The 12,443-nt window shown below is 42.2% G+C and overlaps 1 protein-coding gene and 1 long non-coding RNA gene across 7 annotated transcripts in view; one reads left to right on the plus strand and one right to left on the minus strand.

The window, feature by feature from the left end:
• LOC136444458 (terminal uridylyltransferase 4-like) overlaps positions 1-12,443 on the plus strand; it is a 133,026-nt gene that overhangs the window by 55,162 nt on the left and 65,421 nt on the right. For 4 of the 6 annotated variants that reach the window (XM_066442009.1, XM_066442010.1, XM_066442005.1 and 1 more), the window contains exons 9-16: positions 1,204-1,330; positions 1,498-1,611; positions 3,296-3,382; positions 6,860-7,034; positions 8,020-8,193; positions 8,874-9,005; positions 9,299-9,981; positions 11,381-11,528. In XM_066442009.1, coding sequence (XP_066298106.1) covers positions 1,204-1,330; positions 1,498-1,611; positions 3,296-3,382; positions 6,860-7,034; positions 8,020-8,193; positions 8,874-9,005; positions 9,299-9,981; positions 11,381-11,528 — 1,640 coding nt within the window. The remainder of the gene's footprint in view (positions 1-1,203; positions 1,331-1,497; positions 1,612-3,295; positions 3,383-6,859; positions 7,035-8,019; positions 8,194-8,873; positions 9,006-9,298; positions 9,982-11,380; positions 11,529-12,443) is intronic. The other 2 variants (XM_066442008.1, XM_066442007.1) reach the window with 2 other exon arrangements.
• Positions 1-12,443, minus strand: part of LOC136444474 (uncharacterized) — a 456,752-nt gene that overhangs the window by 4,866 nt on the left and 439,443 nt on the right. The gene's annotated exons all lie outside the window — the stretch shown is intronic.

Consider the following 12,443-nt stretch of genomic DNA (forward strand, 5'->3'; position numbering starts at 1 on the left):
GTTACTGATTACGGGTGAGCCCAGAGCAGTGCCCCCTCTCATGTCTGGACAGATTTAACTGTTGACACCATGGTAGTGAATTGTACAATGTATCCAGTGGGTAGATATATGGTTAGATGACTTAGATCAGTGACAGATCATTCTCCTTATAGCAGAGCTGAACCCGCATATACCTTGTTCCGGTGAATGCAAGAAGTTTCTACGATGCAGATACAGCTCTGCCATGAAAGAATGTGACAGATGATCACGTCAGCACCGCACTGCCAAAAGCGACTGCTATGTCCGCCTACGTGTCTGTAGCCCTTGCCGAGTCGCTGTGTGGTTTCCGACTAGATGTACGTAAAGACGCCGGTCTTTTATTATTGCAGCAGTATGTGACAATAGCGCTGCCGCGAACCTCAAACCACCGAGAACACCCCATGTCATCCTTAACATGAAATCAAATCCCCGCGATTTTAAATGCATTCACAGTAATAAGACAGTGTACAGGTAGAGACCAATCTTTATTGAGTACAGCATGCTCTCTGCCAAAGCGTAATGCCACCTTTGATAGGTGTGCGTCTCTTAATGGTTCTGACACGCCCTGTGACCCGCCCGGGACCTCATTTGTACAGCGTTTGCCGATTTTTAGCGCGCCTTTTTAGTCAACTTGTCGCGGATTTTTGACAAATTTTGGTGCAGTTATCCGGCATTGGTGACAATGCGCAGTGCAGATATTCAGTCACTAACAATGCAGTGAATGGGAACCGGTTTGGGATTTTGGGATTTGGTGCGATTAAATGGAATGTGCGTTTATCCGGGGTGCAATTAAGTGGCTTCGTCTGTATATCTGGATACGCGAAGCCTAGTATGAATGGGGTGTTATTCATACTGACATGTTGATGACCCTGTCGCCTTCCTCAGGGCAATTCTGACTGGTTCACTTTGCACTGCGGTCCCAAAGGTAAAGTATTTGCATATCTTACTTAGATAGTTAATGTGGTGGTTACAACTGTGCAAAGTGAACCAGTCAGAATTGCCCTGAGGAAGGGGACGGACGGTCATCAAAACATTGGTGTGAAAAAACACTAACTCCTGGTTGTGTACAAAGAACTTTGTTATCCAGTGACTTACCACCCTCCTGAAATTACTGTAGTAATTGTCCTGTGATATTGCTGGATAGTTGGAAGCCTACATGTATACTGACCCATGATACTGCCCCAGTGGGTTACAGTGCATCCTGAGTACAGGGAACGATGCTGCCATCTCCACCTGTAAACTCCTGGCCACCTACGCACGCATCGACAGCCGTGTCAGAACACTGGGATTGGCCTTCAGATACTGGGCTAGGGTAAGTATCTTTGTAGGTCCAATGCTTCTGTAGAATTGTCTAATTTGATACTTTAATAACATTATTTGTCACAATCATTTGCATGAAGAAGCAACCTCTAGATCTGGAACAGTTCATCCTGTAGGAATGTGTCTGCTGACAATGTGCCTCCCATACTTCCCTGTCAGATGTGTCACCTGGACTGTCAGAGTGAGGGCAGCATGCCTCCACATGCCTACATCATCATGACTGTGTACTTCCTACAGAACCACCAGCCGCCACTCCTACCAGTGCTGCATGAGGTAAGCCTTCCTACAGACCTGCATCATGAAAGCTAGGATTGGAATTAGAAAAACATTAAAATACAAGACAACTCAAGACATATTGTGAAAAGTAAATTTGTTGTCCATGTGGCTTGGATTTAACACAAATTTCTAGCACAACATTACTTGTAGTTGGGCACGAAATTCGCCATTTTTCCGATGATGGTTGACTGAAATCAATCTAGCAGAACAATAAACCATCCTTTTTTTTTATTATTCTGTCAGTATCATGTACTATCTTTGCACTAATCAATACATATATATGGTAGATTTTGTCTCTGGTCGTGCTGACACCATAATATTTCAACTTGAAACTACCGTCCGCCGCACGCACAATGACGGTGTTGTCGGACAGGTGTGAACATTAATTCGGGAGAGAAGATTCGTCTTGAATATCTTACCGCTAATTACATTTTATACAGCAGCTATTCGTTCCATCCTTGGCTTGAGGAGAGTGCTATGGATATAGACGTGTCTAAGTAAAAAAAATACACGAAAAAACGGCCGCACCGCACACATGGTTATACTACTATGTCCATGTGTTCCTTGTTGTGTTAGGAGCAAACTTTGAGGAAAATATCGTCCTCAGTCCACAATCACACGCAACATTTAGACAAGAAAGTGTACCTCACAAACCTTTGTCGTCTGTTTGACAACAGGATTCTGGGTAATGTTATGGCGGCGGGAAAATACATGTGCCGTAGGTTGTAGCAACAAAGAGGGGTTTTGATGATTGATCACACTTAGAGTCCAATTGCAGGTCAGCAATTTTAAGAAAATAAGTTGTCTTGTAGTGTGATTATTGTGTTTAGCAGGAAGCGGATGTGACATTTGTCTTATAAACCAGCCGACAACGATGTAGTGTGATTCTCCCACGAAGCCCTCAGACTGTTCCAATAAGGGACGGAGAGTTTTTGACCTCGTCGCCTTCTAATGCATGCTTATCGAAGCTTTTCAGACAGTGTTCTGAATACGTTAATCTGTCAAGTTTGCATTTCTAGCGGTATTACTGATGTTGCATCTAGCACATATCCCTAAATACCCCGTTTTCGAAAAATCTCGAATTTAAGTACCCCGCGAATTTATGTTACCCAACGTTACATGTAATGCTGTGTTTTAAGTCATTTTTCTTTGCTGATATTTCTAAAGGGGAAGTTTTCTGTAGTGAACAAATCAGAGGGTACATATAATATGCAGGGCGTGATAATGTCAAACCTGTTTTGATAAAGGAAATAGAAAGTGTTTGAGAGCTGTATTGCTAACGAGTTATTTGCACAAAGCCATAAGGCCCATTACACTGATATCATGATGTTATGTATGACATTCTCTGAATATCCTAAATCTGTTCAAAGTTGGGTAACAAAATAGAATCCTCTATACTTCTAGTACTTTCAGACGGCACATGTTCATTGTCTTGTTATAGAATATTTATTGCATTTTGTGTGACTGCGTTTTAAAACGAGTTTACAGCTTCTGGGCAAATCTTTACCTTTACCAAGAGGGCAAATTTGATGTAATTAATATCTTTTCTTTTCTTTTCTTTTCTTGAAAACTGATGTACACATACATGTAGATGTCATCTATAAAACGATGCCAGTGTGACCTAAGCACTTTGGTGTAAAGCCTGTAAGACATGATGAGCATGTTTATGTTTCCCCCACAGGCTATCCCTGACAGTATCCATCACACAACAGTCATAGAACAGGATGGCAAAGTGCTCATACCCAGGGTGGAGAAAAACTCTGAACCTGTAAGTCTGAACAACCTTCAGCTGTACAGGTCTAGACAGCACTGTTTGCCCATTCTGTCACAAACTTTTGGCTCAGGTCCAAAATACTGTAAATGTACCAGAACTGTACATAAAAGAAATAACACACAAATGTACTCAGCCTATGACTAAAATCATTTAATTCTGAAGATTATGACAAGTTAATGCTGGAAAAAAAGAATGTTCATTGAAGCCAGCACCATCTTTGTTTCGAACTTATTTCCTTCTTTCTCTGCATGAAATGTTTCTCTCAATATTGAAGACAAAATGTTGTTGAATTTGTCAGAACTAGTACAGGTCCAAATCTGTTACCTAAACCCCAATCCCTGTACCTAAACCTTTGTACATGTACCTGTACCTAAACATCTGTACCTGTACCTTAACCTCTGCACCTGTATCTAAACCTCTGTACCTGTACCTAAACCTCTGTACCTGTACTTAAACCTCTGTACCTGTACCTAAACTTCTGTACCTGTACCTAAACCTCTGTACCTGTACCTAAACCTCTGTACCTGTGCCTTAACCTCTGTACCTGTACCTTAACCTCTGCACCTATATCTAAACCTCTGTACCTGTACCTAAACCTCTGTACCCGTACCTGAACCTCTGTATCTGTACCTACATGTAAACTTCTGTACCTGTCCCTAAACCAATGTACCCATAGCTAAACCTCTGTCCCTGTACTTAAACCTCTGTACCTGTACCTAAACCTCTGTACCTGTACCTTAACTTCTGTACCTGAACCTAAATCTCTGTACCTGTACCTGTGCCTAACCCTCTGTATCTGTAACTAAACCTCTGTACCTGTACCTAAACCTTTGTACTTGTACCTAAACCTCTGTACCTTTACCTAAACCTCTGTATCTGTACCAACATGTAAACTTCTGTACCTGTCCCTTAACCAATGCACCTGTATCTAAAGCTCTGTGCCTGTACCTAAACCTCTGTATCTGTACCTAGAGCTGTGTTCCTAAACAAATTTTAGGTACAGGTACAGGTACACGGGTTAGGGTACTGGTCCTGTACCTAGATTACTTGTTCGGAAAATGCTAGATTTTCAATAAAGACAAAATTTTTAAAGCATATTGTTTGAACTGGTAAAGACATAATATTTGATTGTGCTAGGTATTATTTTCATGAAAACATAGATGAAAATTTGACTCCAGCCATGCAAATGTGTTTTCTGTGCTTTAGAGTGGCTTTAGAGCACTGCCACGGTAATTTCATAGTAGTTTTATCTGTCAAAGTGGCCATCCCCTGAGTCAGTTCCAGTACCAATACAGCAGGGTCAGGTATTTTGGACCTGTACCTAATTGATTGTACCCGGTACTGTATCGGTACAGTGTACCGGTACACAGCTCTGTCTGTACCTAAACCTCTGCACTAGTGGTGCGTACCGGTTCGGCCGAACCGGTTCCGTATTGTAAAACGTTTGGGTTCAAGTCCAAAAAAAACGAAACGCTGAGAACCGGTTCCGGACTTGTAAAAATAAATAGCACTTCTGTACATATGTACATCCTCTGTTTTGTTCTTAACTATCTAAAACCTTCCATAAATCACGAACTTTGCGACGGAAAAGATGCAAACATTTAGTTATCGCTAAGTTGGCTTCTGAACGTCAGCCATTATTGAAATCTCGCAAGTTCTCGCAAGATGTGGGTGACGTCAGGGGAACCTAGCATGTTGATTGGCTTAGCCATGACATGGGTCACCTGGTTCCCAGTGGGCGCCATTTTGAACCTGACTTTCTAGCAAAGTCCTGCATTGCCGGAAATTGTAGCCGGGGATCTACTGCATGGGGAATGGCGTGTCACAGGGGGCAAGTCGGCAGTTTGTGACAAATTCCAGCTGTGTATGGAAGTGATCCAGTGTGCCAGGGAACGTCAAAATATTAAGCAAGGCTCTTGAGACGCGACATGTAAATGTAGGTCACCACGCTTGGTAGCGACATGCATGTCCAGTATCAGGGTGAAGTGGCAGAAGTTGGCAGAAGTTGAAATCGGGTTACGTCATATATAACTTCGGGATTTTCCGTCAGCCATCGGAAGAAATGCGATGTTGTCCGAAGTTAGGAGTGACGTCATCCTAACTTCTGCCAGCGGCCGGGGGTGGCAGAAGTTGGCAGAAGTTAGAAATCCGATGCTGTATGACGTTAGGAGTGACGTCATCCTAACTTCTGCCAGTTGCTGGGGGTGGCAGAAGTTGGCAGAAGTTAGGATGAAGTCATCCTAACTTTTGCCAGGGGATATTTTAGATAATCTTTTAAGAAAATATGTCTTGAATATCTTTAACTACATATATAACTTGAATATTGTTAATCACTAAAGAGAGAAGGTTGGTCATGAAAAGAGTTTCCGTCTTTTGGAAAAGCATGGAAAAGGAAACTATCCTGTCATTTTTTTAATGAAGTTAGCGAAGTTTACAACATAACTGTTCTACAGTTTTGAACAGTGGGTAACGTTTCCTAACTTCTGCCAACTTCTGCCACCTGCCACCCTACCCTAGCTCGTGGCAGAAGTTAGGATGACGTCACCTAACTTCTGCCACCCCAACTTCTTCCACCCTACCCAGGCTAGTGGCAGAAGTTAGGATGACGTCACCTAACTTCTGCCAACTTTTGCCACCCTACCCTGGCTAGTGGCAGAAGTTAGGATGACGTCACCTAACTTCCGCCAACTTCTGCCAACCCTAACTTCTGCCACCCTACCCAGGCTAGTGGCAGAAGTTAGGATGACGTCACCTAACTTCTGCCAACTTTTGCCACCCTACCCTGGCTAGTGGCAGAAGTTAGGATGACGTCACCTAACTTCTGCCAACTTTTGCCACCCTACCCTGGCTAGTGGCAGAAGTTAGGATGACGTCACCTAACTTCCGCCAACTTCTGCCACCCTAACTTCTGCCACCCTACCCAGGCTAGTGGCAGAAGTTAGGATGACGTCACCTAACTTCTGCCAACTTCTGCCACCTGCCACCCTACCCTGGCTAGTGGCAAAAGTTAGGATGACGTCACCTAATTTCTGCCAACTTCTGCCACCCTAACTTCTGCCACCCTACCCAGGCTAGTGGCAGAAGTTAAGATGATGTCACATCTGACTCACGGAAGCCTCAAAACTACTAGGTAATCATCGTAACTTCTGCCAACTTCTGCCAACTTCTGCCACCCTAACTTCTGCCACTTCACCCTGATACTGGACAATACTCGGTAGAGAGCATAATGTTCTGTTACGTTGTTCTGCAGTTGGTCTGTGTGTGAATTGGGCTTACAAGTCCGGACTTACAAGTCCGGACCTGAACCGAAACATCTGGACTTGAGTTCGGACCGGAACCGAAACGTGAGTTTCGGTACGCACCACTATTCTGCACCTGTACCTAAACATCTGTACCTGTACCTAAACCTCTGTACCTGTACCTAAACATCAAGTTTCCAGCTGGATGACTTTGCTGTGTAATTTTCCTCAGGTTGATGTGACGTCGTACCGGCAGACCACCGGCCAGCTGGGTGCCCTCTGGCTGGAGCTGCTGCGGTACTACAGCGTGGATGTGGAGCTGGAGGACGTCGTCATCTCCATACGCAAGAGCAGCGCCATTACCCGCGTGGAGAAGAAGTGGCCCCACCGCAGGATGGCCGTGGAAGGTGGGAACACTTCAGGACTTAAGGCCATACTAATTTGATTTGTTGGTTCAAGATTTTTGTTGGAAAGTATTTGGAGCAGGACTGGTGGTCAAAATTAAAATGATGATAAAACAAACAGGCATCCTGATAGGCATAACTGGTGAGGTTTGGTATCATATACAAAATGTATGTGATGTGTATTTTGTTGAGTACCAGTATACCACATTCACAAAGTCATCTAATCTGCAGTTCTTCTGTAACACACTAGGGTGCACACATCCATCCAAATTTTTTGCAGAACAACATGATTTTTTACGCCCAAAATAGTTACTCAAGCAACTGGTTAAAATTTTGAAACAGTCAGATGTTTCAGATAGCATCCGCTATCTTTCCTCAGTGACTAAGGAAAGATCTGGCAGAACCAGGTTTTATACCAAAACTCTGAATAGATATGTTAATGAAGTGAAGACAATTTCAGATGGTTCAATAGAATAGTATGTCAAGACAAGGTTGTATGCAATGAATCAATTAGCTCCTGTTGTTTTAGGAGCTATTGTTGTCCGCTGGTTGTGGGGGGTAGCGCGTTGCGAAAAGTTTATCCAGTTGCTTGAGTAACTATTTTTGGCGTATCTCGTTACCTGGATGTCTAACCTTCATCAATGTAACATTTTTTATTCTTTGCCATCAACTGCTCCCTACAAGTTGTACTTGATATCTTGGTAATTTATACTACATGTATCAATTCTAGGAAGTATTGTAGTACTGTTACCTAAATTTATAGATATGTACCTGTACCTACATGTAAACCTCAGTACCTGTACCTACAATGTACATGTAAACCTCTGTACCTGTACTAGTAATTTAGAAAATATCAAAATAATTTAATGTCAGTTTAACGGGGCATCAGGCATTACATGTAGCTCAAGTGCATTTTTGTTATGTTTTTTGTTGTTGTCCTGTTTTCCTTCTTGTCTTATATGCATGATGGATACTGTTCATTTTGTAGACCCCTTCTCTACGAAGAGGAACACGGCCAAGTCCCTGAACAGTCCGGCTGTGTTTGACTTCCTGACGGACCGGCTCAAACAGGCCTACATGTACTTTGGTGTTAGGAAACCAGCCAGCGGAGCATGTCACCAAAACAGAGGGAAGATAGGAGACAGGAAGAGTGAGAAGCAATGTGAGTTGTGTTTTGTCAGGGCTCAAAACAGTGAGTGCATGTACACCTGTACATGTGTGCACCCAAACTTGGAGCTGTGCGCCTTATTACATGTACCTTTGCCGAGAAGGTTATGCATAGGGTAGCGTTTGTGTGTGTGTGTGTGTGTGTGTGTGTGTGTCTTGATATTTGGTAGGTGGGTAGGTCTTGATGAAACTTGGAAATGATTAGATTTTGACAATAATTGTTATGTTGACAGAGTGAAAATTTAAACAATTGCTTACATTTCAGTTTGAATACCAGAAATCTGTGACTGGTACATGTGCTTTCAAAGCACTACTCAATGACATGTCATTTTAAGCCTTTCCATCTCATTTGCAAGTTTAGGGAAAACACTATGTTTTTATTGTATTCAGTATTACAATTATGTCAGCTCTTAAACTTCCAAAAGATGTGATAGACAGAATATATAGATTTTCATGGTTTGTTGAGTCATTGCAGTAAAGCATTGTCTAAAGTCTTGATAAGTTGCCAAAATATGTTGCTAATTTTAGACTGCGTTTTCATTTTCACCAAATGGCTGGTTTTTTTCTTTTATTTCATTTTTCATCATAAGAATCATGAATTAAGATTTTAGAAAACAGCCTAAAATTCAGCAAATTGTACAAAAATAAAAGAATACCGGTAACACTTTTTTCCAGTAGACAACACCAAGATCCAGACAAGCCCTGCCGTTTCTCGTGTCTATTCTGAGTCTGAGTCAGAAGCCGAGAAATCTGGACAGAACTTCAACTTGAATTACAACTTGGACCGTCCAGTTGACAGTGATGATGGTATGTATTTTGATATCTCCTGATGATGTTTCAGAACATTTTTTAAGGTATTCAAAAGTTATTTTTCTCTTGAACTATTGTAGTACATATTAAATACATAAGAGGCATTCTCCGTAGCTAGTTAACTAAGTCTTGTAGCTGAAGGTTAGGACTGGTGCAACAGGTCGAATGACAGGTTGAGTCAGCATTGCATTACAGGTCATACTTGCGATACTGTAAGTAAGAGGTAAAAGTATTGTGAGCTCCGTGTAGGAGAGTAAATGATGTGTGTATACCATGTATTTGTGTTGTAGCAGGGGATGATGGGGAGGATGAGGAAGAGGAGGAGAGTTCCAATGAGGAGACGGTGGACACAATTGGCTCATACACGGAGTCCATGGACACCTCGCTCTCGGACACCAACAGCACCCGTCCCCGGGAGTCCGCCAGCGATCTGGACATGCTCGTGGAGTCTGTCGTGGAAAACTGTCTGTATTCGACGACAGAGAGCTGCGTAGAATCCACGAGCGAACTGGAAGTGACCACGGAAGACGAAGTCACAGATGGAGCGGCCGAATACAAGAGTGATGAAAGCTCTGCCAAGCCAAGGAGTAGGAACAACAGAGAGGTTACTGCAGATAAAACTCTGGAGGGGAACTCAAATGTTGTCTCTGGCTTGGGTGGGCAGAACATGTCAGCGAGTTGTCAGAAAGTGTATGTAACAAACTCTCTGCATCTTAGCCAAAGTCCAAACTCTTGCCATGCGGACTTGATGACATACCTGACAATAGATGAGGCTGCTGCCTTCCTAGTCAAGTCAGCGATTAAGTCAGCACTGATGTCCTTTGGGAGTCCAGACGAACCAGACCAGATCAGTGGTGTGGAGGAAGGAGAAAAGAAAGGAGACTCACAGAGCAGAAAGGAGGATGGAGGCGACAGTGTTCCCAGTGAAATATTTCATTTTGAATTCACCTCACAAGTCCTGGCTGGGGGAAAGGTCAGTTGATTTTCCAACACCCATGAAAAGTGAGCTTCTAACATCAGGGCTCGAAATCCATTTTGGAAATAGGTGCACTGGTGCACCCAACCTAAAAAATTAGGTGCACGGAAAGAATTTTGGGTACACCACATACATGTAGAATAAAGTTGAATGTCAGCAAAACATAATTACAAAGTTTAACGCTTAACTGTAATTCTATAGCTAACCTTAAAATTTCAAACAAGTCTTACATCAAACAAAGTACGACAAAAGGTTCTATTGCTATTCCTGATACTTACATTTCGAGAATATTCTGTATACTTAGTGTGTTATAGTGCCTTTACCCTATAGCCTACAAAAATATCTAGGTGCACTGGTGCACCCACAGTCAAAAATTAGGTGCACAGCTCCAATTTTGGGTGCACACAGGTGCACATGCACCCACTATTTCGAGCCCGGAACATGAATGATTAAGGTGAATTTATTGTTATTTTTATTCATAAAGCAAAAGAAAATACATACATTAAACCATCCTTGAAAACAAGAAATACAAATCATTGTGATTCAAATAACAGTGCTGGTACTTAACAAGTCAGCAACATACAGTACCCCATTTGCCCCAGTGCTTCTGCAGCTTTCCCCTCCTCATAGCTATAGAATATTTTACTTTGTGGAAGAAGTTCACATAATTAAGAAAGGATTGAAAAGTAACATGGTTGGCCTTTCTGCTTTTATAGATGCACGATTTACCTAGTAAAATCACAAGATTACCGATAACGGGGGCTTCTGGGTTCAAGTTACCAAAAATGACATTAAAGGAATTGAGATGTAGTTTTTGCCCTGTCTGCTGTTGAAACCAAATTTTAATTTTTTCCCAAGAGGGAACTAAATGCGGACACTCCCAAAAGACATGTTAGGTTTCTTGGTCTTTATGGCAAAATGAACATGATACTTTTTTGATAGACTGTCTACACATTTCCAAATGTACAATGAAATTATAACCTCTTGGTTAGTAAGAATTTATTAACAATTTTATATTGGAAAAATCTGGTCGTTGGAACAATTGTGCTATGTATAATAGAGGTACATGTACATGACGTATAGACTTGTTTCCAGGGGATTGGAGTGTCAAAGAGGTACAGCCATGACAACTGAACATTATGTGACATATCTATCAACTTATATGACATTAAGAAGTACTTGTACATACTTCTATTAATCTTAATATTCCTTAGCCAGGTACATATTATATTGAGGTGGAATGCAAGTAAAAGAGGAAAGGTGAATTTATTGTAGAACAAAGTATAGTAATGTATTATCTTTAAATTTGTAAAAGATGGCTCTCATTTTCATAGTACTTCAGAAATACACTGTGTAAGTGTAGCATTCTTTACCTGCCTGATTTTGTCATTTCCAGAGGCCTGTAGTGACATGTAGCCTGTGCAAGAAAGACGGGCACCTGAAGGATGATTGCCCAGACGAGCTAAAGAAAGAACTGAAGCCCCTTCCAGACCTGACCCCACCACACAGGGACCTGCTGGACAGAGTCTGTATGTACGTCTATGGTAAGGACTGGACAGAGTTTGTATGTACGTCTATGGTAAGGACTGGACAGAGTCTGTATGTACGTCTATGGTAAGGACTGGACAGAGTTTGTATGTACGTCTATGGTAAGGACTGGACAGTCTGTATGTACGTCTATGGTAAGGACTGGACAGAGTCTGTATGTACGTCTATGGTAAGGACTGGACAGAGTCTGTATGTACGTCTATGGTAAGGACTGGACAGAGTCTGTATGTACGTCTATGGTAAGGACTGGACAGAGTTTGTATGTGTGTCTATGGTAAGGACTGGACAGAGTTTGTATGCACGTCTATGGTAAGGACTGGGCAGAGTTTGTATGTACGTCTATGGTAAGGACTGGACAGAGTCTGTATGTAAGTCTATGGTAAGGACTGGACAGAGTCTGTATGTACGTCTATGGTAAGGACTAAACAGTCTGTATGTACGTCTATGGTAAGGACTGGATAGAGTCTGTATGTACGTCTATGGTAAGGACTGGACAGTCTATATATGTACGTCTATGGTAAGGACTGGACAGAGTCTGTATGTACGTGTATGGTAAGGACTGGACAGAGTCTGTATGTACGTCTATGGTAAGGACTGGACAGAGTCTGTATGTACGTCTATGGTAAGGACTGGACAGAGTCTGTATGTACGTCTATGGTAAGGACTGGACAGAGTCTGTATGTACGTCTATGGTAAGGACTGGACAGAGTCTGTATGTACGTCTATGGTAAGGACTGGACAGAGTTTGTATGCACGTCTATGGTAAGGACTGGGCAGAGTCTGTATGTACGTCTGTGGTAAGGACTGGACAGAGTCTGTATGTACGTCTATGGTAAGGACTGGACAGAGTCTGTATGTACGTCTAAGGTAAGGACAGATTTAATCAACGACATGGGCTCAAAACAAGGAGT

This window comes from Branchiostoma lanceolatum, chromosome 11 (genome assembly GCF_035083965.1).
Source record: "Branchiostoma lanceolatum isolate klBraLanc5 chromosome 11, klBraLanc5.hap2, whole genome shotgun sequence".
NCBI classification, from domain to species: Eukaryota; Metazoa; Chordata; class Leptocardii; order Amphioxiformes; family Branchiostomatidae; genus Branchiostoma; species Branchiostoma lanceolatum.